This window comes from Polistes fuscatus, unplaced genomic scaffold (assembly GCF_010416935.1).
Source record: "Polistes fuscatus isolate 324 unplaced genomic scaffold, CU_Pfus_HIC Scaffold2, whole genome shotgun sequence".
In the NCBI taxonomy this organism is placed as follows: Eukaryota; Metazoa; Arthropoda; class Insecta; order Hymenoptera; family Vespidae; genus Polistes; species Polistes fuscatus.
The window spans coordinates 5,445,280-5,464,315 of NW_025113096.1; the positions used below are offsets into that span (position 1 = coordinate 5,445,280).

The 19,036-nt window shown below is 36.8% G+C and overlaps 1 protein-coding gene across 7 annotated transcripts in view; it reads right to left on the bottom strand.

The window, feature by feature from the left end:
* Positions 1-503: 503 nt before the first annotated feature.
* The window catches only part of LOC122516532 (putative uncharacterized protein DDB_G0291608), a 20,339-nt gene continuing 1,806 nt past the window's right edge, over positions 504-19,036 (bottom strand). Inside the window, exons 1-8 of one of the 7 annotated variants that reach the window (XM_043634409.1) lie at positions 17,043-17,367; positions 11,844-12,088; positions 11,395-11,580; positions 5,536-5,843; positions 4,784-5,421; positions 4,344-4,664; positions 4,126-4,230; positions 504-2,367 (exon numbers count right to left, since the gene is read on the bottom strand). In XM_043634409.1, coding sequence (XP_043490344.1) covers positions 1,746-2,367; positions 4,126-4,230; positions 4,344-4,664; positions 4,784-5,421; positions 5,536-5,843; positions 11,395-11,580; positions 11,844-12,009 — 2,346 coding nt within the window. In that variant the 5' untranslated portion in view covers positions 12,010-12,088; positions 17,043-17,367 and the 3' untranslated portion in view covers positions 504-1,745. Of the gene's footprint in view, positions 2,659-4,125; positions 4,231-4,343; positions 4,665-4,783; positions 5,422-5,535; positions 5,844-11,394; positions 11,581-11,843; positions 12,089-15,548; positions 16,215-17,042; positions 17,376-19,036 lie in introns of those variants that run through there. The other 6 variants (XM_043634405.1, XM_043634408.1, XM_043634407.1 and 3 more) reach the window with 6 other exon arrangements.

The window sequence follows — 19,036 nt, forward strand, 5'->3', positions numbered from 1 at the left end:
GTATATATATACATATATATATAAAATATATAAAATATTTTATATATACATATATATATAATGGATGTTATTTATTTAATACAATCGTGATAATGGTTTTGTACAAATGGCTTATATGTATAAAATTTATTTTCAGCAGGTAGCGCGATATGGAAACGGCGTAACAGCATGACGGTTGAAAATTTCGATTTATTACGAGTAGATGAGCCCAAAATTATTTCCTTCGTATAGAGAAAGAAGAACTGGCTCTTCGCAAGTGTGGATAAAAAGGAATAAGGGATTACACGATTACAGATGGACGAAGACAAATGTACGAGACATCAAATGGGAGAAGGCGGATGGAGGAAAGGGGTGAGGTACGAGTATAAAACATTAAAATTGCACACTTTCTTATTTTGAGCTTGTTGCCAAGCCTTTTCTTTCTTAATACTTTTTGTGTTACGTTTTTCTTAATCTAATTCTTATTCTAATTCTTATTCTAATTCTTTTTCGTTTAATCTTTCTTTTTCCTTCTATCTCAATTAATCGCATCGAATCTTATTATTTTCGTTCTACTACCTTCGTTCGTTCAATTGCACTCACTAATAAAGATATATTTACAAGCGCCCTTTTTTATTCTGATAATCGTCGAACCTGTTAACTCGAATTGGCGCCTTACTTTAAAAAACGGAAAAAGAAAGTTTATCCTAAGACGTGTGCCAAAGGATGTATTACAATTTATCAGTATTATTCAAAGTTCCCTGTCTCGCTTATCCTAATAATAGTATTTTTCAATCAAAATAAATTTCATATATATATATATATACATATACACATTCGATTAACATTCGCTTTGATCAACGTAATATCTATCTTTTATAAATTAACAGGTCGAAAAAAAAAAAGCGTATTATCATCTCGTAAAATGTTGTTCCGATTATTAACCATTTAACGCTTAACGCTATGTCCACAGGCGTTTAATGTTCGCATCAAATTGTCAAAAATTTTTTTGGAAAATAAATCAAGTCCAACATTATACCTTAAGCAACATAAATTTAAAAAACACACAAAAGTTAAAAGAAATAAAATTAATTTAAAGTATATGTCAGTACTATCGTCAGTCAATTCGATGTTCGTCATATTAAAACAATCAGTGAATAGTCGGTTTATGTATCGATTAAAAAAATAATAATTTTTATTCTTCATGCAGTCAGAATATCGAATATTGTCAGAATTAAGTTTTGAAATATATGAGACAACCGATTATTTTTTTTCCCGTTTAGTAGTTTCCCTAGTTTAATTTTTTTTTTGTTTAATTTTTTTTTTAGTTTAATTTTTTTTTCTTTTTTTTCTTTTTCGTAATATGAAAAACACACAATGCAATATCAAAATTTTTTTTTTTAGTTTTATCCTAATTTTATATTTTTTTTTTTTTTTTTTTTTTAAGTTTTAGTTTTATCCCCCACACGAATATCATTTTCATGATTTTTTTTGTTGTTGCTTTTTGTTCCTACAACTAAAGATATTCTACATGAAGAAGTCAAAAAAAGTAAAAAAAACCACAATGTTAGAAAATAAAAAGAAGTGATTACATTTTACGCTTGTTTCGAAAAAAAGAAAGAAAAATGAATGAATATTCAAGCGTTTCGCGTTAAATGGTTAAATACTGTTCAAATAATCATCTTCTTTAACTTATCTTACAATTAAAAATAAAGAATCAATTTCGCAAATATCCTAATTCCAAATTTCGAGATGAGCACCCAACGTTATCTCCTGAAATTGTAACTAGGACTGGTAAAAAGTGTGGCCTTGAGCGTAACCGAAGAGACAGATTGGTAATTACGGGCCTCCTGATCGTTGCCCTGTATGGAATGTCTCTTCTCGTTCTTCACATTTTGCCCACTTTCCTCACTTTTGTACTGTCCCGAGACTCTCCGTATCGTCAAAGAATTTGTAGAAGAAGAGCCGGCTTGATCGGAAGGGCTAGAGTTGGATGTTGACATATTAAGTTGGGACGTACTGTAGTCGCGAAGTCTCGACGAGACTGTCATGTCTAACAAATCTTCGCTAACAAGATTCTCGGGTGAATCTTCGCCGATCGAACTACCGTAGGACCCTTCTTCGGTCTGCCCTTCGTCGGTTTGATAATCTAGGGTCTCATCGAAGCTACGTTTCCGTTGTATTTTGACTTCTGACGCATTATCATTAACATTACCGGATGATGCGTTCTCCCTAGATTGTTCATTGGTAACATGAAGCCCACGGACAGCCCTTCTTGGTTTTCGTTGCTTCCTTGATCTTCTTTCTTCCGGTTGCCTCGTGTCCTCGTCGGTTAAACGTCCATAAAGTAGTTCCGAGGTCAATGGAAACGGATTGTTCTCGTCGGTGCTGCACGTAAAATGACGATTAGATGATAAGATCGATTTATGACGATGATCAGGAGAAACCGAATGAACGTTCGTTTTTTCGATCGAATCGCTGACGCGACCACGTTCGCCCGAGTCCTTGCCCTTCTCGTTGCCGTGCTCGAGGTTTTCGAGGTCTTCTCGACCTCTCGACCTTCGCCTCCTCTCCTCCTCCAACGGGTATGCCATAGTCGCTGCAGTTGCAGGTGACTTTACCATCTCGTGGCTGCAACCACCGCGGCACTGTTCCATAAGTTACGTTCGCGTCATTTTTCTATCAATTAATCAGCATCCGTCATACGACGAGATAAAGAGACACATAAGAAAGGAAGAAGTCAGCGGTATAGAGAGCGACAGAGAGAGTATGATAGAGTATGAGAGAGAGAGAGAGAGAGAGTGAGAGAGAGAGAGAGAGTTCGTGTATGTGTATGAGAAAGAAAGAAAGAAAGAAAGAAAGAAGATGAGATAGAGCGATAGAAAAATAAATCATAAAGTGAAACATTTAGATTCGAGACCAACCAATTCTACGACATCGAAAGCTGAACGTAAGCGTGCAATATCGATTAAAGAAAATATCATAAAAAAATGACGCGAGAACGTAACATAACATGGAGGACAGGTGATGTTGGAGGTGGAGAGCGGGTGGCACAACAACGAGGAACGACGAGTCGTGCGTATTCGAATTCCATGCGACAGGTCACAAAATACGATACGTACGTCAACCAAATTTTTCTCTATGTTCATACGTTTCATTTTTTTTTTCTTTTCATTTTCATTTTTATTTGGATTTTTTTTCAACGCAAGGGGGAGATATCATATTATTTTTGTTTCTTTTTTTTTTATATCCCCCGCCGTATCTAGCGTTGCGTATTTTTTGTGACCCATCGTCGATCGTTCAACGATAAACGTAAATCTTAAAATAGAAAATTAAAGAAAAATAGAAGAGGGGAAAACAAAAAAATAAATTGTTCGTGCATTCGTACGTGCTCTCTAACGGCCAACAAATATAAACCCGTTATGGTTTTCGGTTTGTGCGTGTAGTCTGCGTGTGCCGTGTCTTTCGTAGTTCGATTTCGACGTGAAAATTTATTTCCTTTTTTTTTTTTATCAAAATTTATTCATATAAATGAAAAGAGAGAAAGAGAGAAATAATGGAAGAGAAATAGAAATAGATCAATAAATGCAGAAAGAAAAGAGATAGGCAGATAGAAAGGCAGACAGAAAGAGAAAGAGAGAGAAAGAGAGAGAGAGAGAAGTAGAGAAAAATAGCGATAGGCAGAATAAGACCATTTAAATGAAATAAAAGTTGTTAATTATAGCCCCGGAATGTATCAACTATGCAATTAATTATCGACAGTATAAAGGAACAAATTAATTGGCTTGTCTTAATATCAGAAAATCGAGATTCGAATTTGATCGAAAATCGGTTACGAAGCGATTTTCTACTTCTCCCTCTCCCTCCCGACCCCTGCCCCCGCGCTATAAACTGCTTGACACGATATTCGCACAGATCGTACAACAATACTCGTTCGTAAAAGATAATAATTATTCATATTAGCACGATTAATAATTATCCCGTAAATTTATCTACGTAGGCGCGTACGAATACGAAGCTGCAAAGTTCGATTAGTCAATAAAAATTAGGGATTAGAAGAGCAAATACGAAAATGAACGAAAAAGTAAAGTTACGATAACGAAAGCGAGCAGAATGAGCAGCGAAGCTCGACCGTTATCGGCTTACCCGAGTAATGTAGTTGGTGGTATTACGGTGGTGGCAGGTGTGATAGCTGGTGCCGATGCAGGGAAAACCGGTGGTCCAGGTGGTGGTCGTCCTCCAGCAGCGGGACTGTAAATTAACAAAGATAAACGATAAATTAAGCTTCGCGTTCGATGCATTTTATTCGCATGTTATGAAAATAATTGTTTAATGAAAATAAAAAAGAAAAAAATAAATCTTACTGAATGGGTTGTTGTTGACGATTGGTTGGAAGCGATGCTGCTTGTGCCGCCGAATTCGTAGCTTGTGAATTTGAAGCATTGGTACCGCGGTGCATTTGCATTTGATGTACCTGCAACTCCGCTGCGTCTAACGCGACGTAGGAACATTTGGAACATTGACTTCTGTTGTGAACTTTGAGTACGTGCGTCGTTAGACGTTCGGAACGCGCTGCTTTGTACTCGCAAAGTGAGCAAGCGAATGGCCTCAAGTGCGTATTAAGGTGACGCTTTAAGCACCAATTGTCAACCCCGGTCCATGGACAGAAATTGCACACGAATCTACTACAAATTTATTTTCTCATTATTATTTTTTATCATTACAATTTATTATTATTATTATTCAATTTATTTCTCATTATTCACGTGTATTGTAATTATGTTTTTATATAAATTTATGTTACCTGCGATCTTGGGATCCTTTCGAACTTCCTTTCAGATGGCTTTTGCTGTTGCATCCACCATTTGACATTCTTCTACTTGTCCCACAATTGTTTACGTCTGGTTGCATAATACCAGGTGCCGGCATAGACGTTGCTTGATAAATCCCAGCCGTACCCGCCGTAGTACCAGCTCCAGGAGTAGGTTGCAATTGATAATTTTTATTACCACTGTAACCAGGCGTATAAGTGGCATGTTGTTGTTGTTGTTGTTGTTGTTGTTGTTGTTGTTGTTGCTGGTGTTGTTGTTGCTGCTGTTGCTGCTGTTGCTGCTGCTGCTGCTGCTGCTGTTGACCATTAGCACCATTACCGGTAGACGTCGAGTTCGAATCCTGTTGCAAAGACTTGGAAGCGTTTGCATTATTTTTTCTTATTTTGGATATATCGTAAACTTGATCGCGATGCATCCGAAGAAAATGTTTCTTCACGTGATCGGCACGATTGAACGGTTTGAAACATATGTAACAATGGAAAGGCTTTTCCTCGCGATGAATATTTTCGTGACGCGTGTATAAATCGCGTCTGTCGGTTCCGTAAGGACAATACGGGCATGAGTATCTCTTGCCAATAGAAGATGTGACCGAAGACATCGTTGGGGAATTCTGCAAAAATAATCGTAAGAGATCGCGAGATAAGAATGAATTAGTTCGTTTGGTAAGGAAAAAAAAAATAAAAAAGTTATAATAATAAAATAGAATTTTCGTTGTGTGTTTTACCTGGTGTAAATGTTGCGGCGCTGGGACGGACGGTAATTCTTGTAAAAGAAAGGTCGAGGACACCGGCAATAAGGCGGCAGGTATCGTCTGGGTTTCCTGAGTCCTTCGGGAAGGTGGTGCGGCTGTTTCCGCGCGTTCTCTTAATCTTTCCAAATAAGCTATAATATCTTCTATCTTTAACTCGTTCTGCATATAATCCTTTCGCGGTAAATGATGCCTAATTCTTGTATCGTCTGGTAAAATCCTCGACGAGTGTAATTCCAAAAAATGTTCGGCAACTTCTCGTGGTCCACCACCCGAAACTTCACCTATGTTTAACAAATTTTTTTCACGTTCAACTTTTCGTTCAAGTCTTTGTATACTACCGACGGTACACGCCGATATACTTATTTAATACGTTGAAACAAAAACTTACTTTAATGAAAAATCAAGCAAAAACCGTTCGGCACGTGTTAACTTTTCCCACAACGATTTACGTTTTTTGATTATGAGATAATAAAATAGAAGATAGAGAACAATACGTGAACAAAAAGAATAAAATATATATATATGAAAATAATAATTTGTTAAACAACAAAATTAACTTTATTAATTTCTGCACTTTCACTTTTCGTTCAACTTTTTATACCTATTAATAGTCGATAAAAATCCAGGAAATCTAATTTTTCACTTATTTATTACTTTACTATTTATTATTATTTATTAATATATAATATTAATATTTATACGTAATTTCCCAAAATTACGCGTTTCGTGGCTAATATGATCGAAATAACACACTTTTTCTAACAATTTTTGTCGAACTTCTGACGAGATTAATAAAACTTTCAATTTAAAATGTATAAATGGACTCTGTATTTTAACGCGTTTTAAACCGAATGCAGAGAAAGACTTCGATAGTTCGGGTGCTATGATCCTTCTTCTTGGAAGACTTTACAAGATCTGTAGAGTCGGTGAGTATTCGTTCGTATTTATACGAAGAGATTTTGTTTGAGAAATGTTTGAAAAACATTTTTTGAAAGGAAAGGGAAAAGTCTACGGCTGAGGGGGGCGGAGGGTTTCTCTATGGGTGTCGAAGTGTTCAATCTGTGAAGAATAGACACAGGTGGGAGGGGAAAAGGCACGTCTCATAGCATTTTAGGTAAAGATACAACTCGGACACACACATCCAATAAATATATTTTGAAGATGTTAATAAATTGAAATAAATGAACTATACACTGTACATACATATATATGGTAACATTAGCCCTTTATCAGTTGTCAGTCACCCTCTCACGCGATAACGGTATTTCGTGGTCATAAGTCACGTGAAAGGTAAAAAAACGAAATATATCAAATAATTTAATTAGTTTTTATCTTATATGGTTTTTATTTTATAAATAAAATATAGAGACTCATGAACAAATGATCGAATTGCTGATAAAGTCCCAATAAAAGGGATAAAACGTTCAACAAGATCTAAATAACGTTCAATAAGATTTTTTAACCCGTCCAATTTCCCTAAGATACCTATTTTAATAATATCAAATAATTATAATATAAAATAATAGAAAATTCCCTTTTTGTGAAATGAAGGCATGATTTCCTTATCCGTTAAACATCTGTAACAATGCAATTTATATCTCCAGTTGTATAGCATTGCCTTTTCTAATCAATTTTTAATATATATATAAATGTATAAAAATAATTAAACGACTTAAACAAATTACAACTTAATAAGAATCACGTAAAAAAAGCTGACGACCGATAAGGGTACTCGTACACCTGATATCGACTTGAAAAAGTTGACATTTATTTACAAGTACATTTTTCAACATTCTTTTTTGCAGTAACATATTTTAGGATTAAAATATTATTTTAAATAATTGATTATAAAATTAGTTTCCCTATATATCATTCGATCTACACAATACTTCATTTATACGATTTTTTAAATAATGGATTATTAAGAAGAAGAAAAATTATTAACAATAAATATTATATTGTTACAAACATATTTCTACAGTAAATTTTAAGTCTAGCAACAGAATATACACGTGACGAACATCTGTGCATCTACACCCCACATTGTTGCCTTCTTTTCATCTTTTCTTATTCGAACTTTAGATTCTATTCCTCATTCTTCTATTTTCTATTCTGTCCTTTTATTTCACCTAAACTTTCACTTTTTTAAGAATTGGGAATTCTTTGATTCAATGTTCTAAGGTAACCTCGGAAAATCAACGGGGTGTCCCCGCCCCCCCTGACAATTTGCTTATTTTACTTTGAATAGGACTTTTGTCGGTCAAGAATATCGTACCCTTTCCATCCCAACTTTCGCTTTAATCAATGAACTTAGATCTAAAAGATGGATTCAAAAGAAACAAGAAGACGAAGTCACATTGTTTCCAGAGTCCCTATTGATCAAACAAATCTTTCTTTTATGGTTTATTTTTTCTGTACATTTTTTCTACGTGACATTCTTCTTTTTGGAACAAAAATTTTGGGGGAAGCATCCCTGCCTACGTGTTTACGTCCGAATCTACCCTTCGCGACTTTCAGGAAATATTCAATTGTAGGAAATTTGTCAGTATTTTTTTTAAGTATTTCGTACATATTTTGTATTAATTACTTTCCGATCATCGTAATTAAGCTTGCAACGTTAAAATTACTTTCTAAATTTTTATTATCATTTATACTCGATTGAAAATATTCTACTATTCCATCAATCGCCTTTCCCTTTCCCTTTCAGTTTACGCAAAATAAAAATTGGATTTTATTAATTGTATTATTTATCGCGTATCCTACCAATAAATTTTTTAAAATATGGAATCAAATCAATAAACTTTATACGTCTTTCTAAATTATACGGCATTGAATAAATTTTTATTCCATAAATTTCACTTTCCAGCACTTCTATATGGTGTTTCTTTTTATTCACGCGTGTATCCTACATATTTTATCTGATTATTTTTACGAACTAAAAAATTTTTATCTTTCTTGTCGGAGCTGCTATTGTAATATTAATGTTCATCATTTTTTAAAATAACTATTCTCTCCGGTTCTACTAAATCCAACTTTTTTTCATTAAAACGTAACTCATCGTTAGTATAACTCAACAAAGCATCGTTATACCGAGTATTGCGAACACCATAAAATTACATTTTGTATATGTTTTCATTAAGATATTCATAAAAATCGTTTGACAAATTTCTAAAACGGAATAATCGATTACTTCGAATATTACTAAGTTATTCTTCATAATCTCAATCATTAATTCAAGAATGAATGGTTCTTCTATCAAACTAATCGAACTTCCGAAATCCATTAGGTTGGTGCATATGAAATATTGGAGTCTTAAATATTCACTTAAAAATCCAACATTATTATACTCACCAATCTAATCATTGCATTTCTAATTAAAATGTTAAACCTATGTCCTTATCTTGACTTGATACTTCATTTTTATATTTTATCTTACCTGCATTTTAATTCCGTGTCCCTTTATGTCGATCTTGACAATTGTTTTTTAATCTAATAAGTAAATAACGTCCGTGTTCATCTTTCTCGATTAAAATATAGTACCGCTTGAAATGTTATTTACAATTTAGTAAGGCACACGACAAACCGGTTATCCCCAACTTATGACAACCTCGAAGTTAACGAATTAAGATCTTTATGGCATGATTCGGAATTTACAATGAACAGACTTATATTTCATGATCGATCATAGATATAATAACAGCTGACCTACACCAAAGCTTTTTTATTCCAAAGTTGTCTATTTTATGCGTTTGTATATAATACAAGAAAGGAAGGATGGAACGTAGAACTGAACCCAATGAAAACCAGATTTGTAAACAGGATTTCAAAGAACGATAACTTATTTTTGCATCCCTTTTCGTCCTATCTTTAACAGATGAATTCGATGCAATTTCCATCATTTCTAACAAGTCGAAAATATTATTAAATTTAAAAAAAAAAGAAAAATACATATCCTTCGAAATGGAACGTATCAAATAATTGATCATCTCACACTGGTAGTTTTAAGGGTACTCCGTTTTGCCTGGATTATTTCTTCTATGGTAATAGTTTGCAAAATTTTGATCCTGTTTCCATCGAACGATTTATTAGTTTTTCTTCTATTCAGTTTGTGAACTAATTTATATACTTTAATATTTTTTTCCAATTTTTATTAAAATACTTCCATCCTTCCTTCGCACATCTTTAAGCAATGTGTTTGATTTTTTACACTTTTACAAAAAACTTCGTTTATTTACTTTTTTTCACAATTACAGATTCGAATTGAACTTTTGATAATTTGTACGAAAGAACAAAATTCATATTATGAGAAACAGTATGAACAAAAATAATAATTAATTGTTTAAATAATTTTAACGACGAAACATTCCCTGTATTTTCGTTTTCCGTTCGATTAATATTTCGTAACGACTTATTGTTGAACGAAGTTCATTTTATGAAATTCTTCTGTTGACTGTAAGACAATTCATTCGAGAGCTATTTTATAACTTTGGGTATTCCCCTTCCAAGTTGCTATCCAAAAATGACCCTAACTAAATTTCCCCTTCCACCGCTCCTATCTTTATACAAATTTTCTCTTTTCTATATTTCTCTTTCCCATTTCGGCATTCATTTCCACATACAAAATATTTCTATTGTTTTTAAACCGAAATGAAGATGACACAAAACTGTTCGTTTACCTTTAACCTCATATGGACCGAAATTTTTGTCTCAAATATAAAAAGAATTGATGGAACGGAAAATCAATGATTATAAGACAGATGAGGAAAATATTTTCCATTTTAAATAATTTTATTAGAATAAATTCACTGTGTGAAACTTTCAGGTAACAACGGCTTATAAATGTTTACATTTCTGCGTATAAAAACTTAAACGTGAAAATTCTACGATGCAGTTTGTACTTTTCGTTAAACATAAATGTACGTTGCATTTGGAACATTATTTTTTTATTCAGAACACTTTTACACCCGGGTTTTTTGTAGCGTTCTCTGTTGTTCGAAAAAATTGGCCAATGTGTTATTTCATTTTTTCGCATGTTTTGTAGTACTTTAATACTGAAGTACTATATTGTTCGATTTTATTCGTTGAAACAACTATGGGTTTTGTTGGATTACAGTGCAATGCATACTGGAATAGTAAATGATGTAGTCAACTATATCATTTATAATTTCCGTGTCAAATAGTTTTCGAAAATAGGTCAATAATATTCTAATTTAATTTTCTAATAATCTAATCTGATTTTCCATTCATATTTTGGGCATATGATGTATAAATTTAAAAACGAGAAAAAGCACAAATGCCATAATAGCCCATTGTAATCTCAAAGTTACAGAACTGTATCATACAAAATAAATAGTAACAAAATGATAATTGAAATGCCAAAAAATAAGTTGTTATTGATATAAAAACCCAGAGCTATTATATACACTATTTGTTGTTCGATAAACATTGACAGAAGCACAATTAATATGAATTGGAACAAATAGCTTTGTTTGCTTCTATTGCAGACAGTTTGAACAGCATTTATTTTGTTGTTTCAGGTTGATTGTACTAGCAACAATCTAGAATATTGATATTAGTTGTCTCATTAAAAAAAAAAGGTAAAATTATTTGATAAAATGTCGAAAAATTAGCATGTGACCTGAAAGTTACACAAAAGCTCTATAGAGGGTTAACTTGAACAGAGTTCAAAGTTGAAGAATGTTTTAATTGACACGTTCCATTCCTTTCTTCGATGAAATAAACTCACATATACAAAACATTCCATACTACGACGATGTACGTGTACTAAACAATAAAACAAACGTTCTATATGAATTATTAAAATAAACTTACCGCATTCATAGCATCTCCATGTAGCTTTGCCGGCATGATAAGCAGCTATTCGGCTACCGTCGGTGCCTTTAAGGGGTTCTTCCTCGCAAGTCCAATTACCTTCGTCGCTTCCATCCGTTCCATTTCCGGTATCATCGTCGTTCTTGTAAGACACGGATGTCTCGAATTCATTTTGGACGCTCGAAGCTGCGTATAACAAAGAATGGGAAACAACAAGATTAAATAATATTATACGGTGGTTGTAATAGTAAATGGAAGAAAATACGAGAACATTGTACTATCGTCGTATTTACTTCGCCAAACGAAATATCGCTCGAATATAATTTCGATTCTATATATATATATATACATATATATTTATATTATATAATTAGAGATAATAGTTCAAGTTAGACAAAAGTTAAACGAAAACTATAAAAAGATAATGAGTAATCTTTTTTTTCAATTACTTTTGATAAACTTAATTAAGTTTAAATTCCAGTTCCAGTCTTTCGCGAAGGATAAGTTAGACGTACTTCTGTGATCGGGATCGTCTCCGTAAAGCTTTCGAGTAATTTCCTTGAACATATCCTCGTAGGTGTCCATCCTGCCAACTCCTGTACCGCTACCCTCCATCTTTGAGGTCGTCAGTGGTCCGCCACTATTCTTGGAACAATAATCCTTTCCTCGCCGGTGTTATACAGGAACCTTCTACCTGTATACAAAGTCGTCTTTGTAAACTCTAACAAACAACAAACTCCAAAGTACATTAGACATTCTCTCTCTCTCTCTCTCTCTCTCACTCTCTCTCTTGCTCGCTTGATTATTAACAGTACAAATAGATTATTAATCATTGACTCGTGCAAAATTCAACTTAATTATCTCGAAAAATCTTGTTGGAAAAAAGATAAGAAAATTCATAAAAAAAATTATTTAATCAATTAACATCGTCACATTGTTAGTCATTTGCGTAATAAAAAAAAAGTGTATTGTTTTTCCATTATACGAATATTGTCCAACAAGTTTTCTACGTTATTGTCAATTAGGTGGAAAGAAAAGCAATAAGACAAGAGCGCTACGTCATCGTTAGCCTTTTTTGAACGAGAAAGACTCGGAAGGTACGATTAACGAGCTGTCGCTTTTTATTCATTCCCCAAAAGAAGTTCTCTCTCTCTCTCTCTCTCTCTCTCTCTCTCTTCTCTTTTTTTTTTCCTTTTCTTCCGACAATTCGACGATACGACGGCACTTTTGCGAGATTACGTTTCATCTTGAAACGTTTGTTTTCTTAAATCGGCTTTTAGCCGTGAACGAATTCTTCGAGTCGAGTAGTAGGAAGAAAAGAAATTATCTATTGTGAAAGATAACGTTTCTCCAAGGTATATAAGTAATATCGTTTCTCAGTTTTCTTCCTTCCTACTTTCCTTATACATAATCGCTAAAGTAATATTAAAGATGTTCTTAGGCAAAGGAAAAAGGCAAAGGAAAAGAAATGAGAAAGAATGAGGAGAAGTCAAATAAAATTATTCGTAAATATACGGAAAACTTAGAAATACGGAAATTAAAGGAACCTAAAAGGTCGTAGTACTATGATTCTACAACTACTACTATTATTACTAATACTACTACTACTACTACTACTACTACTACTACTACTATTACTACTACTACTATTATTTAATCCTATAGTCAAAAGAAGACCCTTGGAAAATTGTCCCGTCCTGTTATTTTGAATTGAAGTAGAAAAATAAATTCTCAATGGTTGCCAAGGAAAAAATCCTATTGTAAATCATTATAGTGTTGACAATAGTCCAAATTCCTCTTCTCCTCCGACCCACCACCCCCCCCAAAACAAAAATTTCATTCTTCTATCGTTATTCAAAAAAATAAAAGAAAAAGCCTTGAAATTCTTTTCGTGAAAAGCCACGCGGGAGGTGTCCTTAGTTTTTATTTACTTTACAAAAAAAAAAAAGGTAAAAATATCTAAATAACTTCGAATGTCGAACGTTTCTAAAGCGAGAAACGTGGGGGTTGAAAATGTTCGAGGTCCAGCTTAAGAAAAGAAAAATTGTTTCTCGTATTCTCTAATTCTCGCTGGGTTCTCTCTTAGAATTCTTTTTTTTTTGTTTTCCTTTAACTCGGTGTATCCCTTTCTTTCCCTCTGTCTGTCGGGGGCGTGTTTCGGAACGGCTTGGAAGGTCGACGTGCAGTTGCGCGCGCATGTGTTCTCGACCACACGGTTGAACATGTTGAGCTTGGAACCGCGAATTCTCTCTCTCTCTCTCTCTCTCTCATCTTGATAGAGAAGAAAGGCGCTAACGACTTCTCTTCTAACGACTATCCGAACTATAGTTTAGGATTAGAGTCGAAGTAGTTAGGCTAGTATACTATATACGAGAGATCGCAACCACCATCGTAACCGCACACCGTCGTATACCCACCACTACTTGGAAAGTGTCTATCTATTCGTAATGTTTTCGTAAGAAGTCAAATATGCAAAGGAAAAGAAAATTCTTCCGGTCTAACTCGAAATCAATGAATCGTACTTTTTGTTAATTACGTTTATCGCTTTCCTGCGAATTCTAATTTTCTTCCCCTATTCTTTAAAGATATTATCTTGTAATTAAGGATGGGTCAATTAAGAGGGTAGAATAATTTCACAGAAATTCTTCCGTTTGTATATTTGAATAAAAATGCATGTAATATTGAGATTTTTTTCGTTTCAAAATATAAATTATATATCCATCGAGAACAAATCTTTGTGACTCCTCGCAATGTATGTCAATATATATTACAATTATTATCATAGATATTATTACAATTAAAGACTCGTGTTTCAATCGTAAATGGTTAAAAATTACAAATAAAAATCAAGCTCGATATTGAATCGGGGTTAAAGTGGCGCTGAACGCGTCTAAAATTTGCCAACGAATTTATTATCATCAACGAAATAAAAATAAACGAGTTATTATAATTTAAGAAGAAAAAAAAGTATCTCATATATTCTGTCATATAGGTAGACATTGATTAGCCTATCTCGTAACTCGAGTAGGGCAATTACTATACGTATATATTAACGTTAGTCACATTAAGGGAAAGAAAAACTATCGAAAAAGAAAGAGTCTCTTACGATCGATCGCACGGATCGAAGAAGAGGGTGGCTTCGAACGAAGTTGGGTTTTTTAAGAAAGAGAAAGGGTGGTTAGGTGCAACGACGCGTGCGCCGTTAACGCTAGAGGAGCTGTTGGAAGTAGGGAACCTCGTTGGTATTGATCGTGTTCGAGGAAAAAGAAGGGGAAGTGAGAGAAAGAGAAGCTCTCCCTGGCGTAAGTTCCACTTTCTCTCGGACGGTAGAGGTACTACGAGCAACTTGTATGCGCGAGCGTGCGCTTGCGCGGGAACAGGGGGAAAGAAGAAGGGTAGGGGAGAAGGATGATGAGGAGGAGGAGGAGGAGAGGAGGAGGGGTAGCAAGGAGAGCGAGGGCTAGGGGAGAGAAATAGGAGGGCAAAGGGTGGGGGGGTCGAAGAGAGGGCAAAGGAGGGTACGCAAAACGGTAGGTAGGTAGATAGATAGGTAGGTAGGTAGGTAGGTAGGTAGAGAGAACCGAGAAAGGACAAGGGCTGAGTCCCTTCCCCTACTTTAGAAAGAGAGAGAGAGAGAAAGATAAATCAATATCCCCCTACGATGTTGAGCTCATAGAAACGACAGATGTTTCAGTGAATTGTCCAAGAAGAGAAAGGGGAAAGGAGGATGATGATGATGGTGGTGACTTTTGTCCCGTTAGTCGAATGAGAACCACTGTTGGAAGGAAAACGGTCGACGATGAGAGAGGAACTTTGGCCGAGGGAGTTGTGTGAGGGGAGAGTGGAAGAGAAAGGCAAGGTGGGGGAGAGAGACGGAGACAGAGACAGAGACAGAGACAGAGACAGAGACAGACAGACGTAGAGAGAGAGAGAGAGAGAGAGAGAGAGAGACGCGCGCGCAGAGTACGCCATTCAAATTCATCCGGAAATTATTGCCGGCTAGGCCAAGGACGGTAGAGAGCAGGTCTCCCTCTCGTCTCGACCTCCTCGGCCATCGTTGTGAGTGAGTGAGTGAGTGTATGTAAGAGAGAGAAAGAGAGAGAGAGAAAAACGCACACACAGCACACAGGCTCGCGCGCATATGTTACACGTACACGTACACTCAGGTAGCAGAGACGCATATGCGATGAAGAAAGAGAGAGAAAGAGAAAGAGAAAGAGAAAGAGAGAGAGAGAGAGAGAGAGGTTCTTCTTGTAGTGTGGGAGGATTCCTCGATCGGTCGCGTTGGCGTCGGTCGCGCTGGCGTCGCCCGCTGGCGTCGTCCGCTGGCGTCGCCCGCTGGCGTCGGCCACAAGCGTCTGCCTGTGCAAAGTAGCGTACGCAACTCACGCACGGTAGAATAAGAGTGGCGCTCTCGGCGCCCGTTGATAAACTTGCTGCCCTGATTCGCGAATTCGAATGCTGCTGTTAACGGCGAGAAAAAAGTTCTTTCGTCATTTTTATTAGTTTTATATTTCGTTGTTGAAAATTCTTATTCGAGCAAAACGCGTAGTCGGAAATTGTACATCGTAGTAGTATATCGCGATAAGAAGAAGCGTGTTTACGACGACGAGGACGAGGACGAGGATAATGATGATGATGATGACGACGACGACGACGACGACAACGACCGTCCCTCTCCGCGTGTTCGCGTCCTCTCTCTCTTGTTAACCGAGATATAGAGAACTCGCGATATATGGACGGGCCCAGAGGCGCGCGCGCGTACTCCGCGACGCGCCGTCGCCAAGAACGGAACGCGCGTCATCGACGCGAGTCCTACTCTCTCTCTTTTACGTTTACCAACGCGACCTATCGCGATTATCGAGATATCTTCTTCTTCTTCTTCTTCTTCTTCATTTACTTCTTCTACTATTACCGCACTACTACACTACTACTACTACTACTACTACTACTACTACTACTATTACTACTACTGTTCTTCCTCGTCTTTAACCACTTTTCAAGACGCCAAAAACATGCCGCGTACCGAGTAACACAATTATCTGGACAGAGACAAAAAAATAACAAGCAGCGAAAGTCACTACTACCACGAGAATCACTATTCCTCACGACGACGACGAAGACGAAGACGTTGACGACGATGTAACGACGATGATCACAACGACGAAGACAACGCGTTGCGACAACACGACACACGGAACGAACAAGTATGACGCGACCATCTTTTTACTGTTCCTTTCTTCATTTCTTTCTTTCTTTCTCACTTTATCCATCTATCTCGGCGTGACCACGCGGAACTTCCAAGGCCCGTATATTTCATTCCTCTTTTTCCGTTGATTATTATTCTTCCTTGTTTGTCCTCTTCTTCTTCTTCTTCTTCTTCCTCTCTTCATCATCATCTTCATCTTCCTCCTTTCGTCTTCTTCTTGTAATCCTTTTTCCTTTTCTTGTTTATTCCTTCTGTTTCCATTTCTTCTTCTTTTTTCCTTCTTCGTCTCTCTTGTTTCAAGAAAGAAAATAACACAAGTGCGCGCAATACCGAAAAATAGTGCGAGGAAAGGAAGAAAAAAGCGGCAAGAAAGATGTTCGTCATACTCGATCACGTATTTAACGTTAACGTCGAAGAAATTTGAAAAGAAGATACATACCTGGGATGGAAATGCTTGTTGGAGAAAACGTTATGCTGAGTTCGGTTGCAGGTTGTTTCCTCGACGGCAGTCGGGTGGCGAGTGGGTGGGCAGGCGGGGTGGCAGGCGGACAGAAGTGGGTGGCTCCGGGTGGCTTGGGAGCTCGAGCGCTGTGTGGGTGGTGGGAGTGGGGTGAGGGAACCCAATACTACCCTTCTCGCCCATTCAATCCTGCAGTATTAGGGGGAGCAGCCGAGCCTGTTCCTCCCCCCATCCTCCTCCTCTTCTTCCTCCCCTTTCCTCCCCCAGCCTAGCGCCCGCCCCTCCGCACCCCGCTTCCCTTCCCATTCGTTCCGTTCCGTTCCGTTCCCTACCCATTCCCGTCCCCTCCTTCTCGACTCCCACCTCCTCCTCCCCCTCCCACTCCCCCAACCCCTCTTCATCCTCCGGCACTCCCCAACCCACCGCCCCATCTCCACCCAACCAGGCTACGTCCAACGACGAAGACGATGACGACGGATGGACGACGAAGAAGGTTCTTTGTGCGTGAGTGCGAGCGCGTAGGTGTGTATACTCGCGCACACTCTCTCTTCCTCCCAACACCTCCCCTTCCTCCTCTTCTCCCCTTACCGTTCCTCTCGCTCTTGCTCTTGCTCTTTACCTCCCTGCCGCCCTTCCTCCCACTCCCACTGCTTCCAGCATACGCTCGCTCATCCGTCCATCCGCTCGCACGTGTTCGTCGTAGCATCAGCAACATCAGCAGCAGCAGCAGCACTAGCAGCACTAGCAGCACCAACAACGTCGGCCCTAACGGCAGCTTTCAAATTCAGGGGCGCATTTCATAAGGATAGAGAGGGCTGATTCCAGGAACAGGCACAAAGGGACCCCAATAGGGTTTCTCGCTTCTCATAGAATTTGGTCTTTATTGGCAACTCTGTAAAAATTCATAGGTCGGGCCTGGGAAATTCCGGAATTTTCTAGATCCTATCGACGGACAACGAGTTTCTTCGAAAGGGAAAATAAATTTCATATCTATCCTTCTTTTGTTTTTTTTGCTTCTTCCAGATTGGCCTGCATGTAATCGTTTCGTAAGGATCTTTAGTAGTAAAATGTCTAGACATTCTTTCGTAATAAAAAACACCCTTACATGGGGATTTTAATGCTCCATTTTCAAATGATCCTATCTCTCGAATAATAATTATAATAATTAGATCAAACACGTCGTACTGATTTACTGACTGTACGTTATTAGCAATACTGCACTAGGATGAATTTCAAATGGAACTCAAACTGTTTTATCGACGCTACTGAAATGACACTAACATCGAAGATATACACGTCGGTATTTTCGTCCAATTCGAGTTTGCTTCGTTGGTAAGTCGACACGCGTCGATAATCTCGATTCGATTCATCCTATCGGTAAAAGTAGAGCTCTCTTATGACTCGCGTATTTTTTGAAACGTTTCGACGTGTACTCTTATCGAACATCAAAGAATATTGACATAAATTATATACGCGATGTGATTGCAAAAGGATATAAAATAATATATATATATACACACACATATATTTTGCAACTAAAAAGACAGGGAACGTTTGTAATCTTTCCAAGCGTAAGCCAATCGTTTACGTTACCTTAAAAATTACTCACGAGTGATGTAAAATGATAAATAACAACGGCTAATAATAATAATAAAAAAAAAGGAAAAATCGATCGAATTAACGTGTTCGATAGATTTGTTTACAACTAATAACACAAGAACACAGAATTCGAATTGGTCGAGACGAGTTTTTCGTTGCGTAAACGATATATAAACGTAAGTGTATTCGATGTCTTATGCAATATTCTTGATTTCCAATTCATTAAACCGATTACGAACAGAGAAAGGAAAAAAAACACACATAATAAAAGAATAGGTATGGGAATGTGAAGGGAGGAAAAGATAATAAATAAATGTAAAAAAAAAAATAAAGCCGCAAGATGACTCTCAACCGAGACGCGCGGGGGTTCCCCC